Source organism: Euwallacea fornicatus, chromosome 32 (assembly GCF_040115645.1).
Source record: "Euwallacea fornicatus isolate EFF26 chromosome 32, ASM4011564v1, whole genome shotgun sequence".
In the NCBI taxonomy this organism is placed as follows: Eukaryota; Metazoa; Arthropoda; class Insecta; order Coleoptera; family Curculionidae; genus Euwallacea; species Euwallacea fornicatus.
The window spans coordinates 1,548,801-1,569,677 of NC_089572.1; the positions used below are offsets into that span (position 1 = coordinate 1,548,801).

Genomic DNA, 20,877 nt, shown 5'->3' on the forward strand with positions numbered 1-20,877 from the left:
TGGGAGTGTAATTATACCCTTTAAACTGTGGTATTACACCAAAAACGCTGCATGTGCCGTTGCTGAAATATGTTTATTACTTTTCCATTCACAGGCACGTAGAGGTGAGTAACACGTAAACTACTGAGTACGTAACAACCGGGTAAATTCAGATAAAAACCCTTGAAAAGCTCCATTTTGGCTATTTGTTTACTGTTTGTACAACAAATGATTTAACCATTATTTATTCACGAGAAGTAGTGTGTATGAAATATAAAGACTATTCACCGCTTTATTAACAAAATGCTAATACTTATACATATAGCACATACATGATGTAACGGTCAATGAATGCTGAAACATCTGTATCAATGAATACAACAGTTGCTCATTATTCTTCCTTTCTACTATCGTAATAAAAAAAATTACTCATTAGCAACCCAATATTTACGCTTACTGAAATGATTAGCTATATCATTGAAACTCTTTCCCAACGTTTCCGGCAAGAAAAAGTACATGAACACCAAACCGCAGATATTCACCACACTTAAACCCAAAAATATAAACTCTAACGATACTGCCTCCATGACAAACGGCGCTCTTTTTACTATTATCGACATTAATATGTACGCCAACGAAACCATCACACCTCCGAGCACGCCTCTGACTTTGACAGGCAATAGTTCACCAATGAGCGTCCATGGAATGACCAGCCACCCACAGGAACTGAAACATATATAGCACAGCACCAAAACGACGGCAATGGTACCGTTGGACTCATTGGCGATGTTAAAGTTTTGAGAAGTAGTACTGTCGTTTATGGCATCCACGTGGCCGCCTCGAGTTAAGTGCATATACAGTCCAAGAACGAAGCTGGTTGCGATCATCCCAACAGCAGAGCAAAACATCAAAACTCGCCTTCCTACTTTATTGGATATAATGGCCAAAATTATGGCCATAGTGAATCGAATGCTGCCCAATAGAATTAAAGCGGAGAACTCGTCGATTAAGCCGATATATCTGAAGTTGCCGGCTATTTTCCTGAAGATGTCTACGGCATAGAATAAAATGACATAAGCCGAAGAGAGTTGTTGGAAAATGAATAGTATTAGCAGGATGATCATGGGAGTCCGTACAATGGGGCTTTTGAAGAAGGATAGCTGGTCTTTGAGTCGCAGCAGTTGTGATTGTTCCGTGTTGAGTCTGTTGGCGTGAGTTTGGGCGATTCGGGATATTGCTTCGTATTGTTCTTCGACAATCTGCAAGGAGACGTCATGTTAAAAGCAAGGACTATCCACAACGAAGCGTCAAGCCTCGTTAGATCAATACAATAGAATATACCTTATTTTTAGAAGAAATTTAGGACGTAAAATAAGAGAAATTTCATAAGAAAAATGTCTTGAGCTATTGAAATTTTAGAATAAATTAACAAAGATATATTTGAAACTAACTTAATTCACACCTTATACTGAGTACACATACTTAAGAATCGGGTGATCTTAAATATGTGTGTTTAAATTTCGCGAATGTTTCGGTTTTATTTATAGTTTCTGCAGTTTTTGAGATATTTAGTTAAATTTTGGAATATTGTTTATGCTGTACGACTTACGTCATTGGGCATGTTAAATGGTTTTGGTAATCTACGAAGTGATATTTTTCAGGTTTCATACACCACCACCATTTCTTTCCCTGAACTTTTTTTCGGTTTACCGCTAAAATACAAAGTGACTTATTTTGTTTAGAAACTTTTTGGCACCCGCGTTGGTTATTAAAAAAAAAAATTCTGTAATTAGCCAGATAAAATTAAAATTTATAATGTATAAGCGACTATTTACTACAGCTAATCTTCTATGTTTTTAACTATTTCGAGAGATTATTTGGACTATCTGTTGAAAATTAAAGCCGGGATGGCCTTAAATAATCTAAATAATAATAATAATAACGTTAAGGAAACTCCATTATAGCAACTACTGAAACTGACCTCCAATCCTTATACATGCGCCCGCCCATTTTCTCATTGACGTCCGTAGTCTTTTGAATAACCCCGGAATATTTTCTGCCGTTTCAAATACATCTAATATTCGATTTTATAATTCATCAACGGTATTAACTTTTTATTTCGTTCATTTGAACATCCTGTAGATACGTAACGACGCGTTTGCGGACCTATTTTTATATGAAATTTAGTCATGAAATAAGCTAAAACAACTACCCCCTTCCATACGTACATGACATTTAGGATTACCCTGTATATATATATGTTTACCGTTGCCTCCTTATAAAGCCGCTCCAACGACTTGGTGCAAGCCAGTTTATCGTTTTTGAATACCATCAACCAGTAAGGACTTTCAGGTATGAAGCACAAACCAACCATAGATAGTAGAGCTAGAACGAAGAATACCATCACCATGGTAGTCCAATGTAGTCCAAAACCTTCAAGAAAGAACAAAAGCTTGAATAAGAATTTGGCAGATTTAAGGCATTAACATGCGGGAACAACAAAGGCCATTACAGTGACGAGGTCTTGGAACAACTTAACTAGATATTTTGACATGTTGACAAAAATTTTAAATAACCAAAAATTCTAAGCACAAAATGGAAAACAAATTAATTTCTTGTTAACAAATGAATTTTTTTATTGTTTATGTACTATTTCATCAGTTTGTATTGCATTTTTTACGAAATTTATAACTCAAAAAGTGATCGATAGATTTTGAATCTTATTAGACCATTGAATGAAGTTTTGAAAGACCTTTAACTTGAAGTATCATATGAGCCTTCGAGTCTTAATATTTTTGAGAAGGTTGCCTTGACCTTTATTAAGGATGAGGTTTGAGGATTAAATTTTATACGAAAATTCGTCCCCTTCAGAAACTCTCGAATTTTCCGAAAAGACCTCTTTTCTAGATTAAAGAGAGGTAAAATTTTCGTTAGGCGACCTTGTGTGTCAATGTGCTAGCACTCTTAACCGCAGGTTAAGTTCCATAGATAGATACCTTTGAGCTAGAGCCCAGGCATTGGTCAGATTTTTTGGTTTCCATGGAAACTAGATTGACGTTAAAGTTCACAACACGTTAATAATCGGCCCGCTAAAATTGTGGATGTTCTAGCCGCTTCGCCGGAATTTGATTGGCAATTTATCAATCAATTTTAGTTCTGGTACTTCCCTCGTTTCGGCCCCGATTCCTACTGATAGCGGCATCGTTTCGTAACCCAACAAGGCCTATTATGGTTCTTACCTAGGACACACGTCAAAAGAATTCCAGATGTTACGAAAACGCTGTTCAATGTAAGCAGCATAGGTCTGTACTTAAGGTGGGAAATTTCGCTGACGTACACGATGGCCACTGTACTGAGTCCTGAAACATGGAAATAAATTTCACAACTTGCGTGCAGTGTACCTGTTTCAGTGCTAAGAGCGCAATTCCTCTACGAAACGACGCTCGAATCAACGAGATCGAACAGAGACAGAATGCGACTTATGATTTATATCCGATTAAAGAAATCGTTCAAGAAGTCCGGAAATCGTTCGCGAATCAAAGCAGTTATGGGTGTTCTTCTACTTTAGTCCGCATGATTTAGTACTTAGAGCTAAAAAAGTTCTTTTTATTGCTAGATCGGATTGATGAAAAAGGATGATTTTTCCTATATATTCACTATGTTGCATAATTTATGTATACCTCCTCCGAAGCCAGCAATCATCCTTCCGGTGTAAATGTACCACACATTGGTAGCAAAGTAGTGGAGCGTCCACGATGCTAGGAATGGTACCGCAGTTAGCATACACATCTTTTTTCTTCCGAATTTATCCATTAGGAGGCCAATGGTAAGTGCTCCGAAGGGAAAGGAAGCTGTCACGATACTGGCTGCAACAATGCTAGTTCTGTCTTTTAGTTGTTTCAGTTTGAAATTTAGTTAAAAATTAGGTAAAAAATACAAAAACAACGAGTTTTGTGCTCATTTCACACTGTCACAAAGAGCTCGCTACGTGTATCTTTGGGAGAATACCATTTCCTTACCGATCCACGAGGCTTGGTGGATGTTAATTTTGATTTCACTCCTTTCATCTCTAAGTTGCGGCAACAAAACGGCGCTGAATGTCATATTTATCCCGACTTGTATAACTAGGGAGTGGGCTATACATGCCGCTAAAATCTGTGGAAAAACAATACAAAGAGGTATTAACAAAGGTGTGTTCTGGATAATAGATGTTCTTAATGTTTGCCCGATTGACTAATGGAATAGTTACGGGCCGGGGTGTCAAAGGGCGGGAACAACGAATCTGGAAATTGAGCATCGAACAAAGTATAGATTGGTGTCATCCATACTACTGTGGGGCGCTACACGCAGCTTTACTACATGGGGAATAATCGGTTCTGACGTTGTATTACTGAGTTTTCATTTAATTTATTGGATTTTGGAGAAAATAAAGAGTTCAAGCAAGAACTCCGGCGCCCTAAAGGATGCAACGCTTTTTGAGCATACACTGGTGGCCAAAAGTACGGAATATTCTAAACGTATCATAATTTCGCGTCAAAACGCTGATTCTTTAAAAATAAAAAAATAATAAACCAATTTTAATTAAAAAAAAAAATTGAATTAGGAAAAAGAAATGATTTACAGGGAGCACTGCTCCTCTAAACCATTGTCCCAAGTGTTGGTATGTTGCTTGTTTGGGCGGCAGTTAAGCACGTGGAGGAGCCTTATTTCCCCATTTACTGGTTCCTTTAATTATTTTCATTCATTTAATGCTTATGATTAAAGTTTACGAGAATTTTAATAGGCGATTATGTTATTGAGATAACGTTGGGGAACCTGTTGCGAGAGAGATTATGACCCCTGCTTCTGGTACGGAACAGTATCGGACGGTAAGTTTGATTTGTTTTTTACCGTTTTCGTGAACGTTTTTTATTGTTTGCAATATTAATCGGCCACATGGCCATGGGCAATGGGTGCCAGAAAAGGTCGAACCTTAAGGCACACTTACACGTGCGGCGAGTCCAGAACGGCGAGCAATCGGCGAAATATTTATGTTGTCCTGTTACACTCTGTTTATTTTACTCTTTTATATTCAAAATTGTTCATTTTAAATTTGCCCGAGAGCCTTCAGGGTGATGTAGGCTTTGGTATAAGAGCACCAGAGGCGTAGCCCACGTTTCAAATTAATTCGGGCAAGGAGACGCCAGTTCCAAAGCTTAATTAATTTTCGTTGAATCTTTCTTCCATTCATTTTTCCATTCGCCAAATTGTAAAGGTAACAAAACTGTTTCCTAAACAGGTAATTTAGTAGTATTGGCAGCCATAGACGATACTACATAGCGTAATAGCCTTGTCCTTATCTTCTACCATTCCATAAACGAATGATTAATTAATGTATGATGTAACAACTTCATTAATTCTCTAACCGGCAATTATTGTCTAGTACGACTTACTTGCTTTACTGAATGACGCCAGTGTAATTCTAATTTCAATTGTTTGCCTTTGTCGACTAATGCGTTGTTGCACTCATTTTCCTCGTAGCTTTTGCTGGTCCCCTTCAAATCCATTTTCAGTTCATGATAAATTTTCTATACACATTCACAGTTGCCTGGTGGTAAATACTAATTTTATCGAGATTATCAAGGCCCAATAAATTATTATTGAATAGGTGGAACGATTTTACCACGTGTGAGAAAATTCAAATTCTCGACCATTGGTACACACGTTACGGCGTCTGGTTCCCACTTTGGACTTTAGATTACCGGACAGACGTCACGGTGTTTCATTAAAGTGGGTCAACACGTTTCGAACAGTTAGGGGTCTAGGTCATGATTTTGGCAATACCATTTATTACGATGCCAAAACAACGAAGCGCTACTGGTTTTGCGCTTTTTGTAATTACAACTGCCCATTTATCTACAGGGTGACACACGAACATTTTTTGAAATTTAAACAGTAAGTTTTAAGTACAAACGGGGACGTTGTTTTGATGATGTTTTTGGAAGACGCTTTAATCCCAACTTTTAGATTTTATGTATAAACACCAGAGAGGTACTTTTGGATTTTTAACAAAAGCCTCAACTGAGCAACAAAAGATCTGTTTTTCAATGAGGTATCGCAATGCCACGTTCACGACGAGAATATTGGCCAAGCAGGCATTTTTCGAAAAATCAAAATGGCGTCATATTTAAAAAATAATTGTGTAGTTGTCATTTCAGCTTTGCTGCAATTGTTTTTAAACTACACCGCCATTTTGCTTTTTCCACAAATGGCGTCTGCCATTTCGCCAGTTTTAATCCCAAATTCCGATCACGAAAATTCATTGGAGAGGGAATTTTACGCTTTTTGTGAAATCAAAATTCAAGCAAAAAATAATCATGTTAAACCATATTCGAAGTATCTTTCATTTTTAGTGTTACCTCCAGAGCCGGCATTGGGCAGTTTTCTGACCCGCAAAACTATAAAATGTTTTTCGTCCGTGAATGGTTATTTCATCTCTTGCGTAAATATACATTTTACACCTTGGGTAGCGCCAGCCCTGGTTACCCCTGTGTTTCCAAATAGACAATGTTACGCAATAATTTTAATAATTAATATGCAAATGCGTTATTATTGACGAATATGTTCATTTGTAACAGGCACGATCTAAATATACACTTTTTAGATTACAGACTGTACAGGGTGTCCCAGAATCACATGTTCAAAAAATTTAATAAGTTAGCGGTCTTCTGTTGGGTTATGAAATGTCTCAGAAATTTCCTTATGTAGACCATCATTGGCACATACATTCTCATGATCGGCCCCATAGCGTTTTTTCGAGAAAGGCGAAAAATTATTTCTACTCTTGTTTGATCGCCCGAATTTCGCTTCGCATCCTTTACACAACAGCAGCAGCGTGCGAGAAAGTATCACTTTCCGCACTCGTTACGAAAATAACTATTACTGCTCTGAAAATAACGTGACAGCATTCAAAATTTTTGCAGGCAGTGTCAAGCAATGACTATTAACGCGCGGTCATGCGTGTGGTAAACTTTTTTACTTCCCGTGGGACCGTAAAGATTTTACCCCACGCTAATATTTAGTTGAATTTACTGAGACAACAAAGTTAATAACGTTTAGGCACTCGTGGGGAAAGTATTGTGCCTAACGCTCGACTGCCGAAACAACTCCACTTGGCACCGTTTGGGATTACGTGCGGTAAAGTATCATTTGTCGTTAATACTGAGTAAAAAAGCAGCTATTGCCTTGCATCAAAATTGATTCAGTTACTTTTTGAACTTAATGAAGCAATGTTGCTAATGCCATCTATATTAAGTGGATAATAATAGTGGAGATTGAATTGAAGCCTTTAATTATCGTTGTAGACTTCTCCGAACATAAAATGAGTACTGTCATTTTACTGCATCGATTCAGAGAAGTAATCTGGGTTGTCTACATTATTTAAAATAAATAGTACCGTTCTAGTGAACGGAAGGTACTGTGGTACCGACTTAACTGTAATGATTATCAACTATACTAGTGATTAATCAGCGGCTTTGTATGAGTTTTAAATAATAATTCTGTCATCATTTGAATAACGATGCGTTTAATACATAAATTAAATTACCAGTAAAAACACGTATAGAGAGATAAAGAAAAATATTTTTAAATGCCCTTAAAAACCGTTAAACCCGATGAATACAGTGGTCTGGCGAAGTGGGTACAAAGCCACAACAGAACTCGCCCTCTGCTTTGTAACGGTTGCACAAGCGCACAAGAAGTAGTAAAAATAAAACTGATAAAATGGTTTCGATATAACGACCAAAACAGCCATGGAAAAATCATTGTTAAAAAAAAATCATTAAGGTCGATAACGATTAGTTCTGGAGTTCGCAAAAAAGAGCGAAGTGATTTATTTATCAAGGTGATGATAAACTCGCCACTCAGTACCTACTGTTTGCTCTATTTATTATGTAGTACCAACGAACACACACTCTACGACGGGCGAGCAAACAATAAAATGAATTAATTTCTTTGTGTGTATACATGTGTTGTTAATATTGTGGTACTACTACTGAGTACTGAGGCTGTGATCGTTTTAATTATTCTACACATTGACTTCATACCAGATCGCACGTTGTTATTAATTTTGTTATCTTAGGACGAGCAACAGTGCCTGATCGGATGAGAAAGTATGAAGTTTGCTGAACACTTATCGGCCCATATCACGCCAGAATGGAGGAAGCAGTATATAAATTACGAGGTAAGTTGATTGTTTCATCATTCGTTAATCCATTGATTCAATTACTAGCGTCATTGGTTTTTTTAAATTAATATGAAATTTATATTTATCTACTACCATTTATCTAGAGCCTTGACTCGATAATTGAGGTTGGGTTTTTCTAGCTTTTATTGTGACATGTGTCACTCACCAGTCACCAGTCAGTGTGCGCACCTAAAGACAACGTTCCGAGTTCAGTGCGTTGTTGTCGTGCGTCCATCTGGTGTGCGGCTGCGCATCACTTCACCCCATACCAATTTAAAAGTTTTTGCTATAAACGTTAGCGTCATATTGTTTGACGGGGTTTAACGTTTCGCTTAACTGGCAACTTAATTTGACATTATTCGTCAAAAGCTCAGTTTAATCGTTTGAACGTTAAACCACCCAACTGAGCTTGACCGAATTCCTTTGGTTTATGTCCATAGACGGAATAACGTCTTCGCCTCATGACTTCTATGGACAATGTTGCCGTTTCGTCTCTAAATTGGCGCCATCATCAGACCACTAAGAACGTACACAATTTCCTTTGGTTTGAGGATGCAAAAGTCCAACAACGATATAACTACTTTTAAGAATAAAGGATAAATCGTAGTATCGGTGAAATATACATTTTGCATTACTTACTCTTACTATAACTTCTATGATATGATAGGGATTTGTTCTTGGAGTGTGACTTTTCGTGAGCCGAGAAACAAAATCTTCAAACCCCGTACAACATACAAGGTGTTGGGAAATAACGTTGAAATATTTTGGGAGGCGATTCTCGACATTAAAATAGTAAAAAACTTCTTGTAATCATACTTCAAAAATTGCTTCTTAAGGGGGCTGGAACCCCTTAAAGGGGGAGCTAAAAATGCATTTTCGAAACGGTCTGCACTGAAATAATGAAATTCGGTATGCTGCAATGAGTTGAAGTGAGAAAGCTTTTTTGTGTTAATAATCGCAGATTTTATTCAGGGGCGTCACATACGGGGGTCTTTTACGTAAATGCTTCTTTAACTTTTTTGTTTGTGGCATTTCGTAAATTTCCAAATCAAATTACGGAATATTAAATGCTTTAAAGTGAAAAATATCCCCTCATTTCATCCTGTTAGGACAATCAGTTTCCCAGAAAAATGGGTTTTTATGAACCCATGCCGTACGTGACCATGCTCATTTCAGGTGTACTCGATGCTTTGCATATGTTTAAACGACCATGAACTTTTGCGGCTTAACTATTTAGGTTTCTACCATAAACAATGTTTTTTAAAGATATTATCATATAAAAAAGTATATGTTGTAAAAGTGAATCCGGGCAATTGTACTTGACTTATTTAGTACTTTATCAATGGCTGCACATTTAAAAGCAACTAAAAAAGTACTAAGTACCAATATTTAGTTAAAAACTAGTTTTTGGAAAATTCATGAAAACATTCTAAAGTTTGGTAGTTTGCATTATAAAAATGAGACGTTTATGAGCATTTTGTTATTGACATTTTTTCTTTTGTGTAAGTCTCAGGCGTACGTATAAGTATATAAAATTTCTTTTCATTATTATTATTATCATTTTCATTGTTTTTGTTATTTTTTTTTGTATTTTTTGGTATGTGATTTAAAATAAAATAAAGGAAAAATAAAGAGTCCAAAACTAAATTTTTACAATTTTTATTCTCAGCACATTTTTCTAACATTCCCTGAAGTCCTTGTTGCAAAGCAATATGTATAAAAAACAAAAATGAAGCCAAGGCGTTGGGAAGAACAACTTTAATCGATTTACAAACCAGAATAAATAACTACCGACTCGTAGCAATCAGCAGTGCAAATGCGTTTTGCATATATTCAAATACAATTTCACTTTATATCCTCTATAAACCTATCAGCCACATATACCACATGTAAACACGATATAATCTTGTTTGCTGAAATCACAACATTTGAACATGGGTACTATACAGGGTCTCCATTTAATACTTTCCCATTAGGTTCTCATATGTTCTCCCTGTAGTCTAAGATGGGAGGCAGAGATTTTCATGAAATATTGCGTTTCCTCATTTCTTTTATGCCGCAATAAGTCAAACTCCGAATTATCTCCCTGTCTAATCCGGATTGATTCCAGGAAATGAAGGCCATGCTCTACATGACCGTAGAAGAGGCTCCTTCAGCAGAAAGCGTGGACGCCGAAGACTTACGTAAACACTTTGCTAACTTTGATGAACAATTCTTCCACTACTGTGATAAAGAGCTCAAGAAGATTAACACGTTTTATGCGGAAAAATTGGCCGAAGCCACTAGAAAATTTGCCACGTTAACGAGCGAACTCAAGGATTCCCTGGATAACATCAGATTGGGTAAGTTGTTTTCATGAAAATTCAATCGTAATGGTTTTGACATAAGTACCTTGAACGATGATAATAACGTTCGAACAATATCGCCAATTTTTAATTTTTCTCGGAAGTTATTAGGCATAAATATGATAAATCAGTTGCTGGGAGGTGGAAAAACCAGAGACGTAGCATGACACACTCTCAACAAGTCGAAACAATGTTTGAAAAATTAAATATTATTAGACGCTTGTAAATTTCGTCTAGTACCTAAAATTTTGGAAAAAGCGTTCAGCGGGCCTCTAATTTTCAGTTATAAGATCGTGAACTACCTTATTGAAATAGTAAAAAACCAAATGGCGAATGGCTTAGCATGGCATGAGTAGGTGCTCTATTGAACCGCAATCATTAACTGCATCCACAACACAGTTGCAATCCAGAATGATTACAACTCCCGTATATGAAGACAAATTTAGGGTGGCGAGACCTTGTTCGTAAGGGATGTTATGCCCCCTTTCTTGCAGTCATTACCCGTCAATCGTTTTGGTTTTATCAAAAGTTTCTGCAGACGACCTAGCAATGCTCGTAAACAATCGACTAGGCAGTTCTATCTCAAGCACCATTTAAGTGCTGAATAGTGCGAAGCTGATGCGAAAATGCCTGAACAGGATGCCACTCTGTCAGGTTCGCAAGGAACCTGAACGCACTAGGGGATCACTAGAAAGGTACAAGCGGCGCTTTACATTGAATAGGTCACAATACACTTAAGTTACTGTAGTAACGTATCATCGATGGAATTGAATATAACACAATATCTGATTTCGAAGAAGATAGAACAAGGAAGATTCACTTCCTCGACTTTGTAATCACTAGTAATGTGTATATTTTTAAATTTAAAAAAATCACATCATTTTAAATAACGAAAAATATTTACACTTCATGACTACACAGTAACCGCATCAGTAAAGCCACTCAAAAAATTGGACATGTTGATCAATATTTCTTTTTCCTTTCTAATTTCCTACGAGCCGCTTTCCCAGTCCTCGTGAAAAGCTTCCTTTTCCTCTTTTTGGGTTGTTGAATTGGTTCTTCATCCGAAAGATCACACTGAATTCCCAGAGTTCTCCGATCAGGCCTCGCAAAAGGCATTTGAGTTCCCACGTTAACTATTCTCGGCTTGTCCACGACAGCTGAGATCACTTCTTCCACTTTCGTTTTCTCGTCCACAATGTCTAGTTGCTCATGTTTTATTAGCTGCGATGGCGAATTGTTGACCTCCAACTCGTCAGGTCCCTCTTCTTTTCTGAAGATTTTTTTTACGTTTAAGCCGTTTGTTGCTGATGAGTCTTTAGACTGTGGCGAGGTAGGCAAAGATTCTTCTTTCACTTTCGCTATAATTTCTTCAGCGCCTGTTTTAAGAGTATCATTAATCTTTAATTCGTCCGTTCCCAGTTCTTCCTTGAATTTTTTGTTTAACTCAGTTGTTGATGACGAATCTTTAGATTGTGACGAAATATCAGTATCCAAATAATAATAAGGTTCCTCTTTTACCTTCACTAAAAGGTCTGTGGATTTCTCTGGAAGAGTTACACTACCTTCTGAACTTTGCTGGTTTGATTGGAAAAATTCTTCGTTCGCTGTAAACAAGTCTGCACTTGCCTGTGCGTCTTCAACCTTTGGTTCAAATTCTTCTTTTATATAAATTTCGACGAAGCGTTTGCTTGAGTTACAGTCTTCAAGTTCAAATTCGCATTTCATAGTATTCTCTATGTCAGACGTAAACTGTTCATTCTCCATTGGAAATTCTTCTTCGTCGTTCACTTCTCTTTCCGATGCATGTTTGTCCATGGTGATATCGTTCTTTTCTTCCTCACCATCGGTCTCGGTTAAATCTTCAGTCCCGCTCGATTCATTGTGCATTCGCGGTACCTTTCCTCTTCGGAAATTTTCAGGTTGGCAGTCAAAAATGTGCGGAATTACTCCAGGTCGAAATCTTACTTTACCCGACGTTCTCTTCACGTACATGTAGTTTTCGATATCTACTTCAACCTGGAAAGACAAAGAAGAATCTGTTAGCAACCCTCAGTTTAATCCAGCGTTTTATAAAACTGCCAAAACCTTTCAGATTAATTTAGAACACCCAGTGCGTACATTGAAATGATCTTCACAGCAATACTTAGATCCCAAGTGCTCCTTGGTGCTACTTTTGGACGTGGGTCTTCCCATCGCAGCGAACCATGCTTCCCTTTTCTTCACATCGTGATGTGGAACGGTGACAAACAATTTGTCTGGATTCAGGATAGACGTGTTTCGGCAATACGGAACTACACATATTTTGCACGTTTTCGTCTTAGATTGTACTTCATCCATATTGTTGAACTGAAAAAGTGTTTAATTAATAAATAAATGAATGTGTTAATAGCTGTATGAATTTGAGGCTGCAAAACACGTGCTCTTTATTATTAGAATCATTGATCTGTGAGATGGCAATTCACGAGATGTTTCACGTGATGATGCCAGAAGGTGATCTTTCACTAGCCGATGCCTTCATTATATATATTTTATTTTATATTTTCATAATACATCATTTTACATTTTTTCGCCACATTGCTTGCTAGAGAAGGGGAACTCTAAATTTACGGAATTTGAATTGGCTGGCGAGATCATTTGGTCCACTGTCGCGCCTTTTGCCACATTGTTCTATGTCATCTTGCAACCCAAGGTTTCTGCTTTAAATCACCTCTTCAGGGGCCCGTTCAAAATATAAAATTTTCGAAGGCTAAATAGAGAAAAAATCTCAACTTTCGGATTTTTTTCTATATCATTGAAATAATAGACGAACCCACAATCTTCAGAACTTTTGATATAAACGAAATCAATTTCGACGTATTTAAAAAACGTTGGCAGATTTTAGAAACTCGAATCACTGAACTCGTTATACAGAGCGTCTCTGCCACGGATGTAATTAAATTTAGTTGATAAAATATGAGCGTGAACTTAACGCAGGCAGATCCATCGTTGTGGTTGGTCTCACTGCCGAGGGGGTCAAAACTTCATAGTTTTGGGGTAATCACCTATTAAGCCTTAGTGCGACTAACACACTTCCCAGAAAACTCTGTAACATAAATTTCTCTCTTTCTCTCCAGGTCCGAACAAGAGAGACAAGAGAAAAGTCCCAGCAAGAAAGCTGCAAGACTTAAAGTTAGCCTTCAGCGAGTTTTATCTGAGCTTAATTTTGTTGCAAAACTATCAGACTCTCAACAATACGGGTTTCAGGAAGATACTGAAAAAGCATGATAAGGTACGTTGATCATTGTTGAAATCGGAATTTGGCAAATGCAGTGATATTTTAGTTACTTAACACCGATCTTGGGGCCAAATGGCGCGAGGAGCACGTGGAAACCTCTCATTTTAATACTAACAAAGATATTGACAATATTATCAACGAAACAGAAAATCTGGTTACGAATGAACTGGAAGCAGGGGATCGGCAAAGGGTAAGAGTTTTGTCTGCAATTCAATGTCAGCTATTTCTTGTTATGCAATTTAATGAAAATCAATTTGAAATTACATAAAAATATAATTTTATTTATTATTTATTGATTTTTATTACAGGCTATGAAAAGGCTCAGGGTTCCTCCTTTGGGTGAGCAGCAATCTCCTTGGACTACCTTTAAAGTGGGTCTATTTTCTGGTAGTTTTATAGTGCTGTTGATAGCAGTAGTGCTTTCAGGTAAGAGCCTTTGTCACAATGAGGAAATTAAGGAAGACGATTTCCCTTAAGTAAGTGTTAATGGTCAGAATTGACAAGTGAATAAGGTTAGAAACTCGACAATGCGAGTTTTCTAACCTCACTCTCATTCAAATATTCGCAAAACTGTCATATTTCTAATAATGTTTGACATTTGCTGTATTTTTACAATCTCAGTTATTGGTCAAATTCGGCCACTGTGATTGTCCATTTTTAATGCAGGGGACAATGTCTGCTTTCCATGACGGAGCGATATGTTTAAAAAAGTTGGAGAAAGATATGCAGCTTGTTCAAAAATTGTAGAAACATCCAATTATCTCTGTTCAATACAGCGAGCTGAGTGAAACGTGCTATATAAGAATAAAATAATATTCTTCATTGCATAGTATTACCGAATATGTCACTTGCTCCGTAATTGCGGTAAAAAGGCTGATCTTGTCATGAGGTCACAAAGCGCCTTCCTACTTTGCGGACACACTGTATAAAGTCAGTTTTTAATTGTTGATGTCGAGACTTATGCATTGCCGAAATACTCCTCACGATCTCTTCTCCAGCAATATTCCACGAAAGCAGTGGCGACAACCTAAAAATCGCATTCCGTATGTACCGAGGACCGCTCATGCTCATCGAATTCATATTCCTGATCGGAGTCAACATTTACGGTTGGAGGTCATCGGGGGTGAATCACGTGCTCATTTTTGAACTGGACCCTCGCAACCATCTCTCAGAACAACACTTAATGGAGTTAGCTGCCATTTTCGGAGTTGTTTGGGCGCTCAGTTTGCTCAGTTTCCTCTATAGTTCGGCCCTTAGCATTCCAGCTTACGTAAATCCGTTGGGATTGGTGTTGATTATGGTGGCGTTTCTGGTGAATCCGTTCAAAGTTTTCAGGCATGAAGCAAGGTTTTGGTTTCTGCGTTTGTGCGTAAGTATTTTCAGTTTAATATTGGGTCATACGATGTTATTCTAAATTATGAAAAAAAAAAAAAAAACTCAGTTCATCCTGAAAGCGAACTCTCCTCGTATTCCTTGTACAAATCGTGGGCGCATTCAGAGGAGAGCCGGGCTGCAGTGCTTTATTAAAGTAATTGTATTTAGTTGCATTTAGCAATGCTCTGTAGCGCTGAATTAAAAGTACCAGTACATTGCCCTACTGGCTCTTAGTATAGGTCCTAGTTGGATGAACGGTCAATGTATCTATCTATTCATGAACAAGAGACTCTATTGCAGGGAAGAATGATTTCTGCCCCATTTTTCCACGTCGGATTCGCTGATTTCTGGCTGGCTGACCAACTTAACAGTCTCGTCAATGGCCTCCTGGATATACAATTTTTAATTTGTTTTTATTTTACAAATGGAAATTGGCTGGAAGCTGGAGGTATGGTAAAAATTAAAGACTTGGTAATATGATACTTTATTTTCGATAGGAATGGTTTCCAATTTGTTTATGAGAATAGACTTTGTTTGCACAAGATTGTCCTTAAGTGATATGGACAAAATTCGGTTTCAGTCGGTTCAAGATTTTGGTTGAATTAACTTGTCGTAGTCGAAATATAATACACATCCCGAATTCCCTAAATCAAATAAACGCGCGAAAATGGCAACCTCGTTTTAGTTTTCCGTCACTCTTTCTATTAGGCGGTGTTAAAACGGGCACGTTACGGATGATGCAGTGAGATCATCGGCCCTGTTGCCAAACGCCTGAAAGAAACTCGAAAGTTTCTTTTGGGTATTTTTGAGTTTGAATTTTGGGAATCTTTTGGTCAATTGACGTTCTTGAACTGAAACCAGAAATTGTCCCTAAGGTTACTCTGGTTTCGTTGAAATGGCGATTCAATCCGAGTTGTGCTGGTTCGAAACATCACGAATTTCTGAATATCAACACGCTGCATCTATTTACATACACAAAAAAACATGCCTTTTTGGACCAGCGCAAATAGAATACATTTGATCGTATTTTAACTTCAGAAATTTGCGATACTAGTTTTGTCAGATCATTTAACGACACCCTGTATATAACTAAGAACAATATTAGTTTCCAATCTTTCTAATATTTCAAATGAAGTCACCAGTTGTTGATTTTGGAATTTCCAGATACGTCTACATGCATGGAGCACAACTTCATCATAAGACCGATAGTGAATGCCATCCCGGCATGGATTCGGTTCGCCCAATGCCTCAGGCGGTATTACGACTCAAGAGAAGCATTCCCGCATTTAGTAAACGCTGGAAAATACTCAACGACGTTCTTTGTTGTGATTTTCGGAACGTTGAAAGGTTATTATAAAGGTTGGTTAAAGAAATTTTAACGTTTAAGTGTAATAATACTGCGGAATCATCAAATTTAGGAACAGTTTCTTTCTGTACCGCACAATTTGACCTCAAAACAGTTTTGAAATGAAGAGTTGTAGGAACTATTTTTCTATCTATCCATGTCTTGTTCCAGGGAGTTACACTTCAGTGTTGGATAATCCCTATTACATAATGTGGATTTTAGCCCAGTTCGTGGCCTCCACATATGCCTATATTTGGGATATTAAAATGGATTGGGGTCTCTTGGATAAAAATGCAGGGGAAAATACCTTTTTGAGGGAGGAAATTGTGTATTCTTCGACGGTGAGTACGTAACTTTTCGTACGGTCCTTCGACAACAAATTCATGTACGGTTGCCTTGGTTTTCTTTAACAAAGTTTGAAGCACTTCATATTTAGTGTATCTGAGGTCAATGCTCTGTTTCCGTGCGAAGAAAAGCACCATTCTCCTCACAGGAACAGCTCATCATTAATTACTATCATTTCTAAACCATTTCACAATTTCAGTTTTTCTATTATTTCGCAATAATGGAAGATTTGGTTCTACGTTTCACCTGGACCATCTCAATATATTTAACGGAGTTCAAGTACGTAAGCTCCGATATGATGACCTCAATAACATCTCCCTTGGAAGTGTTCAGAAGGTAAAATACGCCCAAATTGTGTGAAAAATTAACAAATAAAGTACTTCGCCAGGTTTGTGTGGAACTTCTTCCGCCTGGAGAACGAACACCTGAACAATTGCGGTAAGTTCAGGGCGGTGAGGGACATATCAGTGGCGCCGATCGACTCCTCAGACCAAACTCAAATCATTCGCATGATGGACGACGAGGATGGCGTCGCTCACAGGGGCAAGAAGCTCAAAGCCAAGAGGAAGGACGACAAAGCCTTTCCCGACGCGACTATTATTAATTTTAAGAGTATCCCGTTCTCGGGAATGCAAGGTTAGCTTACCTGAAGATTCTTATCTATACAGAGTATTCTGAAAGTATCGAAAATTTCAATTATCTCATCTTACCAGGGAGGCTGTGAGAGCTATTTATGGCCAAATTTGGAGTAGGTAAAACAAATCATAGGATTAAATATTGTGGGATCGTCCAATAAGAATGGAGTTTCTTGAATTTGTCCAACAACTGTCAAATATTTCGGCAGTTTAAGCTTGACCTCTAAATTGGCCAATTAGCCCAGTTGTATAGCCGAGGTATGTATAAATTTGAACTTGAGCTCATTTCAGATTTGGCGTACACACAGTTTATCTGTCAAAATTTTTAGTTCAACCGGAGGTGAAGTTTAAACTAAAGCTATGCAACGCGGCTTACGTGAAATAGGTATCGTTATAACAATTCCAAAGTTTAAAAGGTATTAATAAATATAAGACCTCTTCAGGTAGCGTTCGAATGAGAAATTTACCTTGGAGTTCTTAATTTAAATGTAGGCAATACTTTTTATTAGTGATTACAATTTTCCCGATATAGACTCGTAATTTGGAGATATCGTGTGTAAATATCTGAGAGTATACAGGGTTAACTAAGGTTTAAATAAGCTGGTGGCGAAATTTAAAGTCCATGCAGCTAAGGGACAGATTTTCAGTCGGATTTTCTCAGTTGAGATACCAGCAAAACGAAAATCTTACACTTTAACCTTTTGAATCTTTAGTAAGAATAAGTTGCTTAGTTTTGACAGATTTTCTAATGGAGCACTAAAACATCCATGACTGCAAACGTGGCCCACTTTGGTTTTAAAAAGCTGTTAATTACGTATATAGTAAAAAAATCATTTAGTAAAACTTATGGTTTCCATATGGTACCATAGGAGATACTGAGAAAATGCTGCCATGGGGTGCAAATTGACCGCCAGCTTACTTCTACGGAATTATCTAAGAAATGTTGCCAAACTTACCAAAATAACTTATGTACAAGTAGGAATAATATTTGTGATATTTTAATATTTTAGACGAAATAAGCAAGTTGTACAATTTTTCATTTGAGGGTTTGGAGAAGCATCAATTTCTAACGTTTGGAATGGCAAAAATTTAGTACAAATCGTCTCGAAATTGGGTACTAAACAACGGGTGATCATAAAAAAAAATTGCAGTAGGCGGAGAACCGTAAACATTGGGCGTTGATTAAGCAATTCTCTCTCCAATGCTGACAGGTGAATTTATCGAAGACACGCCTCTAATATTTCCACGCCTACTTGAAGTTTTTTTAACGATCGCCTTTTATTTATAAATTGTAATGTATTCTCAAATGCTTTCAACTCTCTCCTCAATTTAGTTGATAAAGAGGTTGTAAATACCGTAGGTACTTATGGATGAATCAAATAAAACCTCATTAACCATTATATATAATGTTTTATGTCTGATTCCATGTTTATTTGCTAAGTTTCAATTTTAGACTCAAAATTAAATTAGCCACCCTGTTTTTTTACATCCTTCGGTCAAGATTCAGTCCTTGCCAGTTCTAAAGAAAACATATCTTACTTGCTTTATCCTACTAGGATTATAAACTCACTTGTTTCATTGAACCAGTACTGTAATGAGTCACTTTGTAGCAAAACTATATAATAAAAAGCACTTTACAATTAAATCGGACATAAAACATGGCATAGAGGCAACTGCAACTTAAGCTTTGCATTTTTCTCATTTATCATTAAGATGTTGGCGTCGTTGCCGGTACTTACTTGCACTTTGTAAATTATCACATGCTAGTAGCATGCATAACATAAAGCCCTTTGTTAGGTACTTAGAAATTCTTATGTCTTACTCCAACAGATCTTAAATCCTTTAGATATAAATATCATATATGTACATCCAAAGAACTTAAAATTTAAATAGGACATAAGCAAACTGAATCAATTTTCTACACCAGACTATTAAAGTAAGGATTATTCCATTTATTTTATATTTATATATGTAAATCATTTCACTTATATATACAATAAAGTTATTTATTTCTTTTACTTGTGTGTTATTTGTGCTTTATCAAACCTCAAACATTTTCCTATGGATATGGTTCCACCATAATTTTAAATCCGATTTGAACCAAAATAAACCATTTTGTATACTCAGTAACTTTACTGATAGCAAGAGGATTTCTGAGCTATTTTAAGAAAAATGCTGGTCACTAAAAAAATCCTTCCAGAAGGTTGTGAGCGGTTAATGCAAGGCATTGATAAAGCAATCCACTATTTACCATCAAGCATCTGAATTTATCTAAGAAAGGCCCCTGCTATTACAAGACCTGCTCAAGGTTTTTTTTTAATGATCCAAGGCAATCTAAGCAAAAAATATCATGGGCAGCTACCACTGTTAAATGATATGAACTGTACATTAAAACCCCTGCCTTTGCTCATATTTGTGAAGGCATGCATGATGTGTTTTACCTGATCCACTGGTGATACTGTGCACAATTCAGATTTCAGAACGTTGTTTATCTCAAGGTTTGGTCCTAAAGGGTTAAACACAGCAATTAGGGATCTGCCTAAAGTTTGTTTCAAGAATTATATATTAAAAAATTTGTTAGATTAAAGTTAATCTCAGAATAAAACAATGATGAGCACATGCAAAAATTGTCTGGCTCAATTTAGGTGAATTGAGTTAGAGTGGAATTAGTTTGATATGCTTTTAGGGGACAGGACATGGGTATCATTTTCTTAAGTAGATGTATGCATATATTATTTTGTGTAGAACGGATATACAGGGGGTCCTAAAGATGGATAACTTATCAATTACAGATGGCAGTTTCAGAGAACCCTATGCAATATTTGCTTATTTTGAACACCCTATACATCCATTTGTGATAATTTTAACTAGTAGCCATATGGCCTCTGGAGATAAGTGTACCACAAGTAAATTTTCCGGTTTCCAGTTTGAACAATAGTGGGATCACTTACTTTGATTGTCAAATTGAGGCAGTAACTGAGTAGGAAAAGCTCCTCGTCTCAAGCCCCTTTTCGTTCCCGGAGTGCGGTCTACTTCAGAAAAGTGCAAATCACATACAAGGTATGAGCCTAATATTTGTTGCCTGGTTTTCGATGCAAGTAAAGGGTTTCCAACTTGTTTTAGCCATATATTAAAAAGTTCAATATCCCTGTTGGGATTTGGAAATCTATGTTTTTTTGAGAATATGTCTGAACAACCTTGAACAGCACATTTTCTGTAGCGTACTCGATAAGTTTCCATTTACATTCATAAGCTTTTGGATTCAAAATCAGGGATTTAATTAAAACATGGAAAGAGAAAATCAATAGACAAACTATAAAACTCTCCTTCTTAGTTGATTTTGACAGATGGAA

General features: G+C 37.0%; 4 protein-coding genes across 17 annotated transcripts in view; 2 read left to right on the forward strand and 2 right to left on the reverse strand.

Moving 5' to 3' along the window:
* Positions 1 to 171: 171 nt before the first annotated feature.
* LOC136348306 (facilitated trehalose transporter Tret1-like) lies at positions 172 to 7,741 on the reverse strand. Of its 2 annotated transcripts, none has more exons than XM_066299052.1 (6): positions 7,629 to 7,741; positions 3,999 to 4,134; positions 3,660 to 3,845; positions 3,219 to 3,338; positions 2,246 to 2,412; positions 172 to 1,238 (listed from the first exon to the last, which is right to left on the reverse strand). In XM_066299052.1, exons 2-6 carry the CDS (start codon positions 4,081 to 4,083, stop codon positions 405 to 407), a joined length of 1,392 nt encoding a protein of 463 aa, XP_066155149.1. In that variant the 5' UTR covers positions 4,084 to 4,134; positions 7,629 to 7,741; the 3' UTR covers positions 172 to 404. The 2 variants fall into 2 exon arrangements, with proteins under 2 accessions (XP_066155149.1, XP_066155148.1); XM_066299051.1 differs by lacking the exon at positions 7,629 to 7,741 and adding an exon at positions 5,412 to 5,891.
* Positions 7,023 to 19,542, forward strand: LOC136348300 (solute carrier family 53 member 1). 3 transcript variants are annotated; one of them, XM_066299043.1, is made up of 13 exons: positions 7,023 to 7,155; positions 8,099 to 8,200; positions 10,314 to 10,545; positions 13,665 to 13,819; positions 13,872 to 14,015; positions 14,134 to 14,251; positions 14,824 to 15,194; positions 15,500 to 15,647; positions 16,364 to 16,558; positions 16,716 to 16,885; positions 17,089 to 17,225; positions 17,278 to 17,525; positions 17,603 to 19,542. In XM_066299043.1, the coding sequence occupies exons 2-13, from the start codon at positions 8,132 to 8,134 to the stop codon at positions 17,611 to 17,613; spliced, it is 1,998 nt and encodes a 665-aa protein (XP_066155140.1). In that variant the 5' UTR covers positions 7,023 to 7,155; positions 8,099 to 8,131; the 3' UTR covers positions 17,614 to 19,542. The 3 variants fall into 3 exon arrangements, 2 of the variants coding, with proteins under 2 accessions (XP_066155140.1, XP_066155139.1); XM_066299042.1 differs by lacking the exon at positions 7,023 to 7,155 and adding an exon at positions 7,725 to 7,861; XR_010733616.1 differs by lacking the exon at positions 7,023 to 7,155 and having other exon boundaries at positions 7,884 to 8,200; positions 17,603 to 17,782; positions 17,854 to 19,542.
* LOC136348304 (uncharacterized) lies at positions 9,847 to 20,872 on the reverse strand. Its single transcript, XM_066299049.1, has 4 exons — positions 20,476 to 20,872; positions 19,966 to 20,030; positions 12,670 to 12,897; positions 9,847 to 12,567 (listed from the first exon to the last, which is right to left on the reverse strand). Exons 1-4 carry the CDS (start codon positions 20,762 to 20,764, stop codon positions 11,512 to 11,514), a joined length of 1,638 nt encoding a protein of 545 aa, XP_066155146.1. The 5' UTR covers positions 20,765 to 20,872; the 3' UTR covers positions 9,847 to 11,511.
* Piezo (piezo type mechanosensitive ion channel component) overlaps positions 20,494 to 20,877 on the forward strand; it is a 36,811-nt gene continuing 36,427 nt past the window's right edge. For all 11 annotated transcript variants that reach the window (XM_066299018.1, XM_066299019.1, XM_066299022.1 and 8 more), the window contains exon 1: positions 20,494 to 20,584. The gene's annotated coding sequence lies outside the window, so the exon portion shown is untranslated. The remainder of the gene's footprint in view (positions 20,585 to 20,877) is intronic.

What these genes read in the sequence shown, in the direction of transcription:
- LOC136348306 (XM_066299051.1), bottom strand. Translation starts at nt 5,525, where the DNA reads ATGGATTTGAAGGGGACCAGCAAAAGCTACGAGGAAAATGAGTGCAAC. An exon ending in CCACCAAGCCTCGTGGATCG is followed by an intron (nt 3,846 to 3,998) that starts GTAAGGAAATGG and finishes GCATTGTTGCAG; the next exon opens with CCAGTATCGTGACAGCTTCC. An exon ending in TCTTTTGACGTGTGTCCTAG is followed by an intron (nt 2,413 to 3,218) that starts GTAAGAACCATA and finishes TCTTTCTTGAAG; the next exon opens with GTTTTGGACTACATTGGACT.
- LOC136348300 (XM_066299043.1), top strand. Translation starts at nt 8,132, where the DNA reads ATGAAGTTTGCTGAACACTTATCGGCCCATATCACGCCAGAATGGAGG. An exon ending in TACTGAAAAAGCATGATAAG is followed by an intron (nt 13,820 to 13,871) that starts GTACGTTGATCA and finishes GTGATATTTTAG; the next exon opens with TTACTTAACACCGATCTTGG. An exon ending in CCCTTGGAAGTGTTCAGAAG is followed by an intron (nt 17,226 to 17,277) that starts GTAAAATACGCC and finishes GTACTTCGCCAG; the next exon opens with GTTTGTGTGGAACTTCTTCC.
- LOC136348304 (XM_066299049.1), bottom strand. Translation starts at nt 20,764, where the DNA reads ATGGAAACTTATCGAGTACGCTACAGAAAATGTGCTGTTCAAGGTTGT. An exon ending in GCCTCAATTTGACAATCAAA is followed by an intron (nt 20,031 to 20,475) that starts GTAAGTGATCCC and finishes TTAACCCTTTAG; the next exon opens with GACCAAACCTTGAGATAAAC. An exon ending in CAGTATCACCAGTGGATCAG is followed by an intron (nt 12,898 to 19,965) that starts GTAAAACACATC and finishes ACACTTTTTCAG; the next exon opens with TTCAACAATATGGATGAAGT.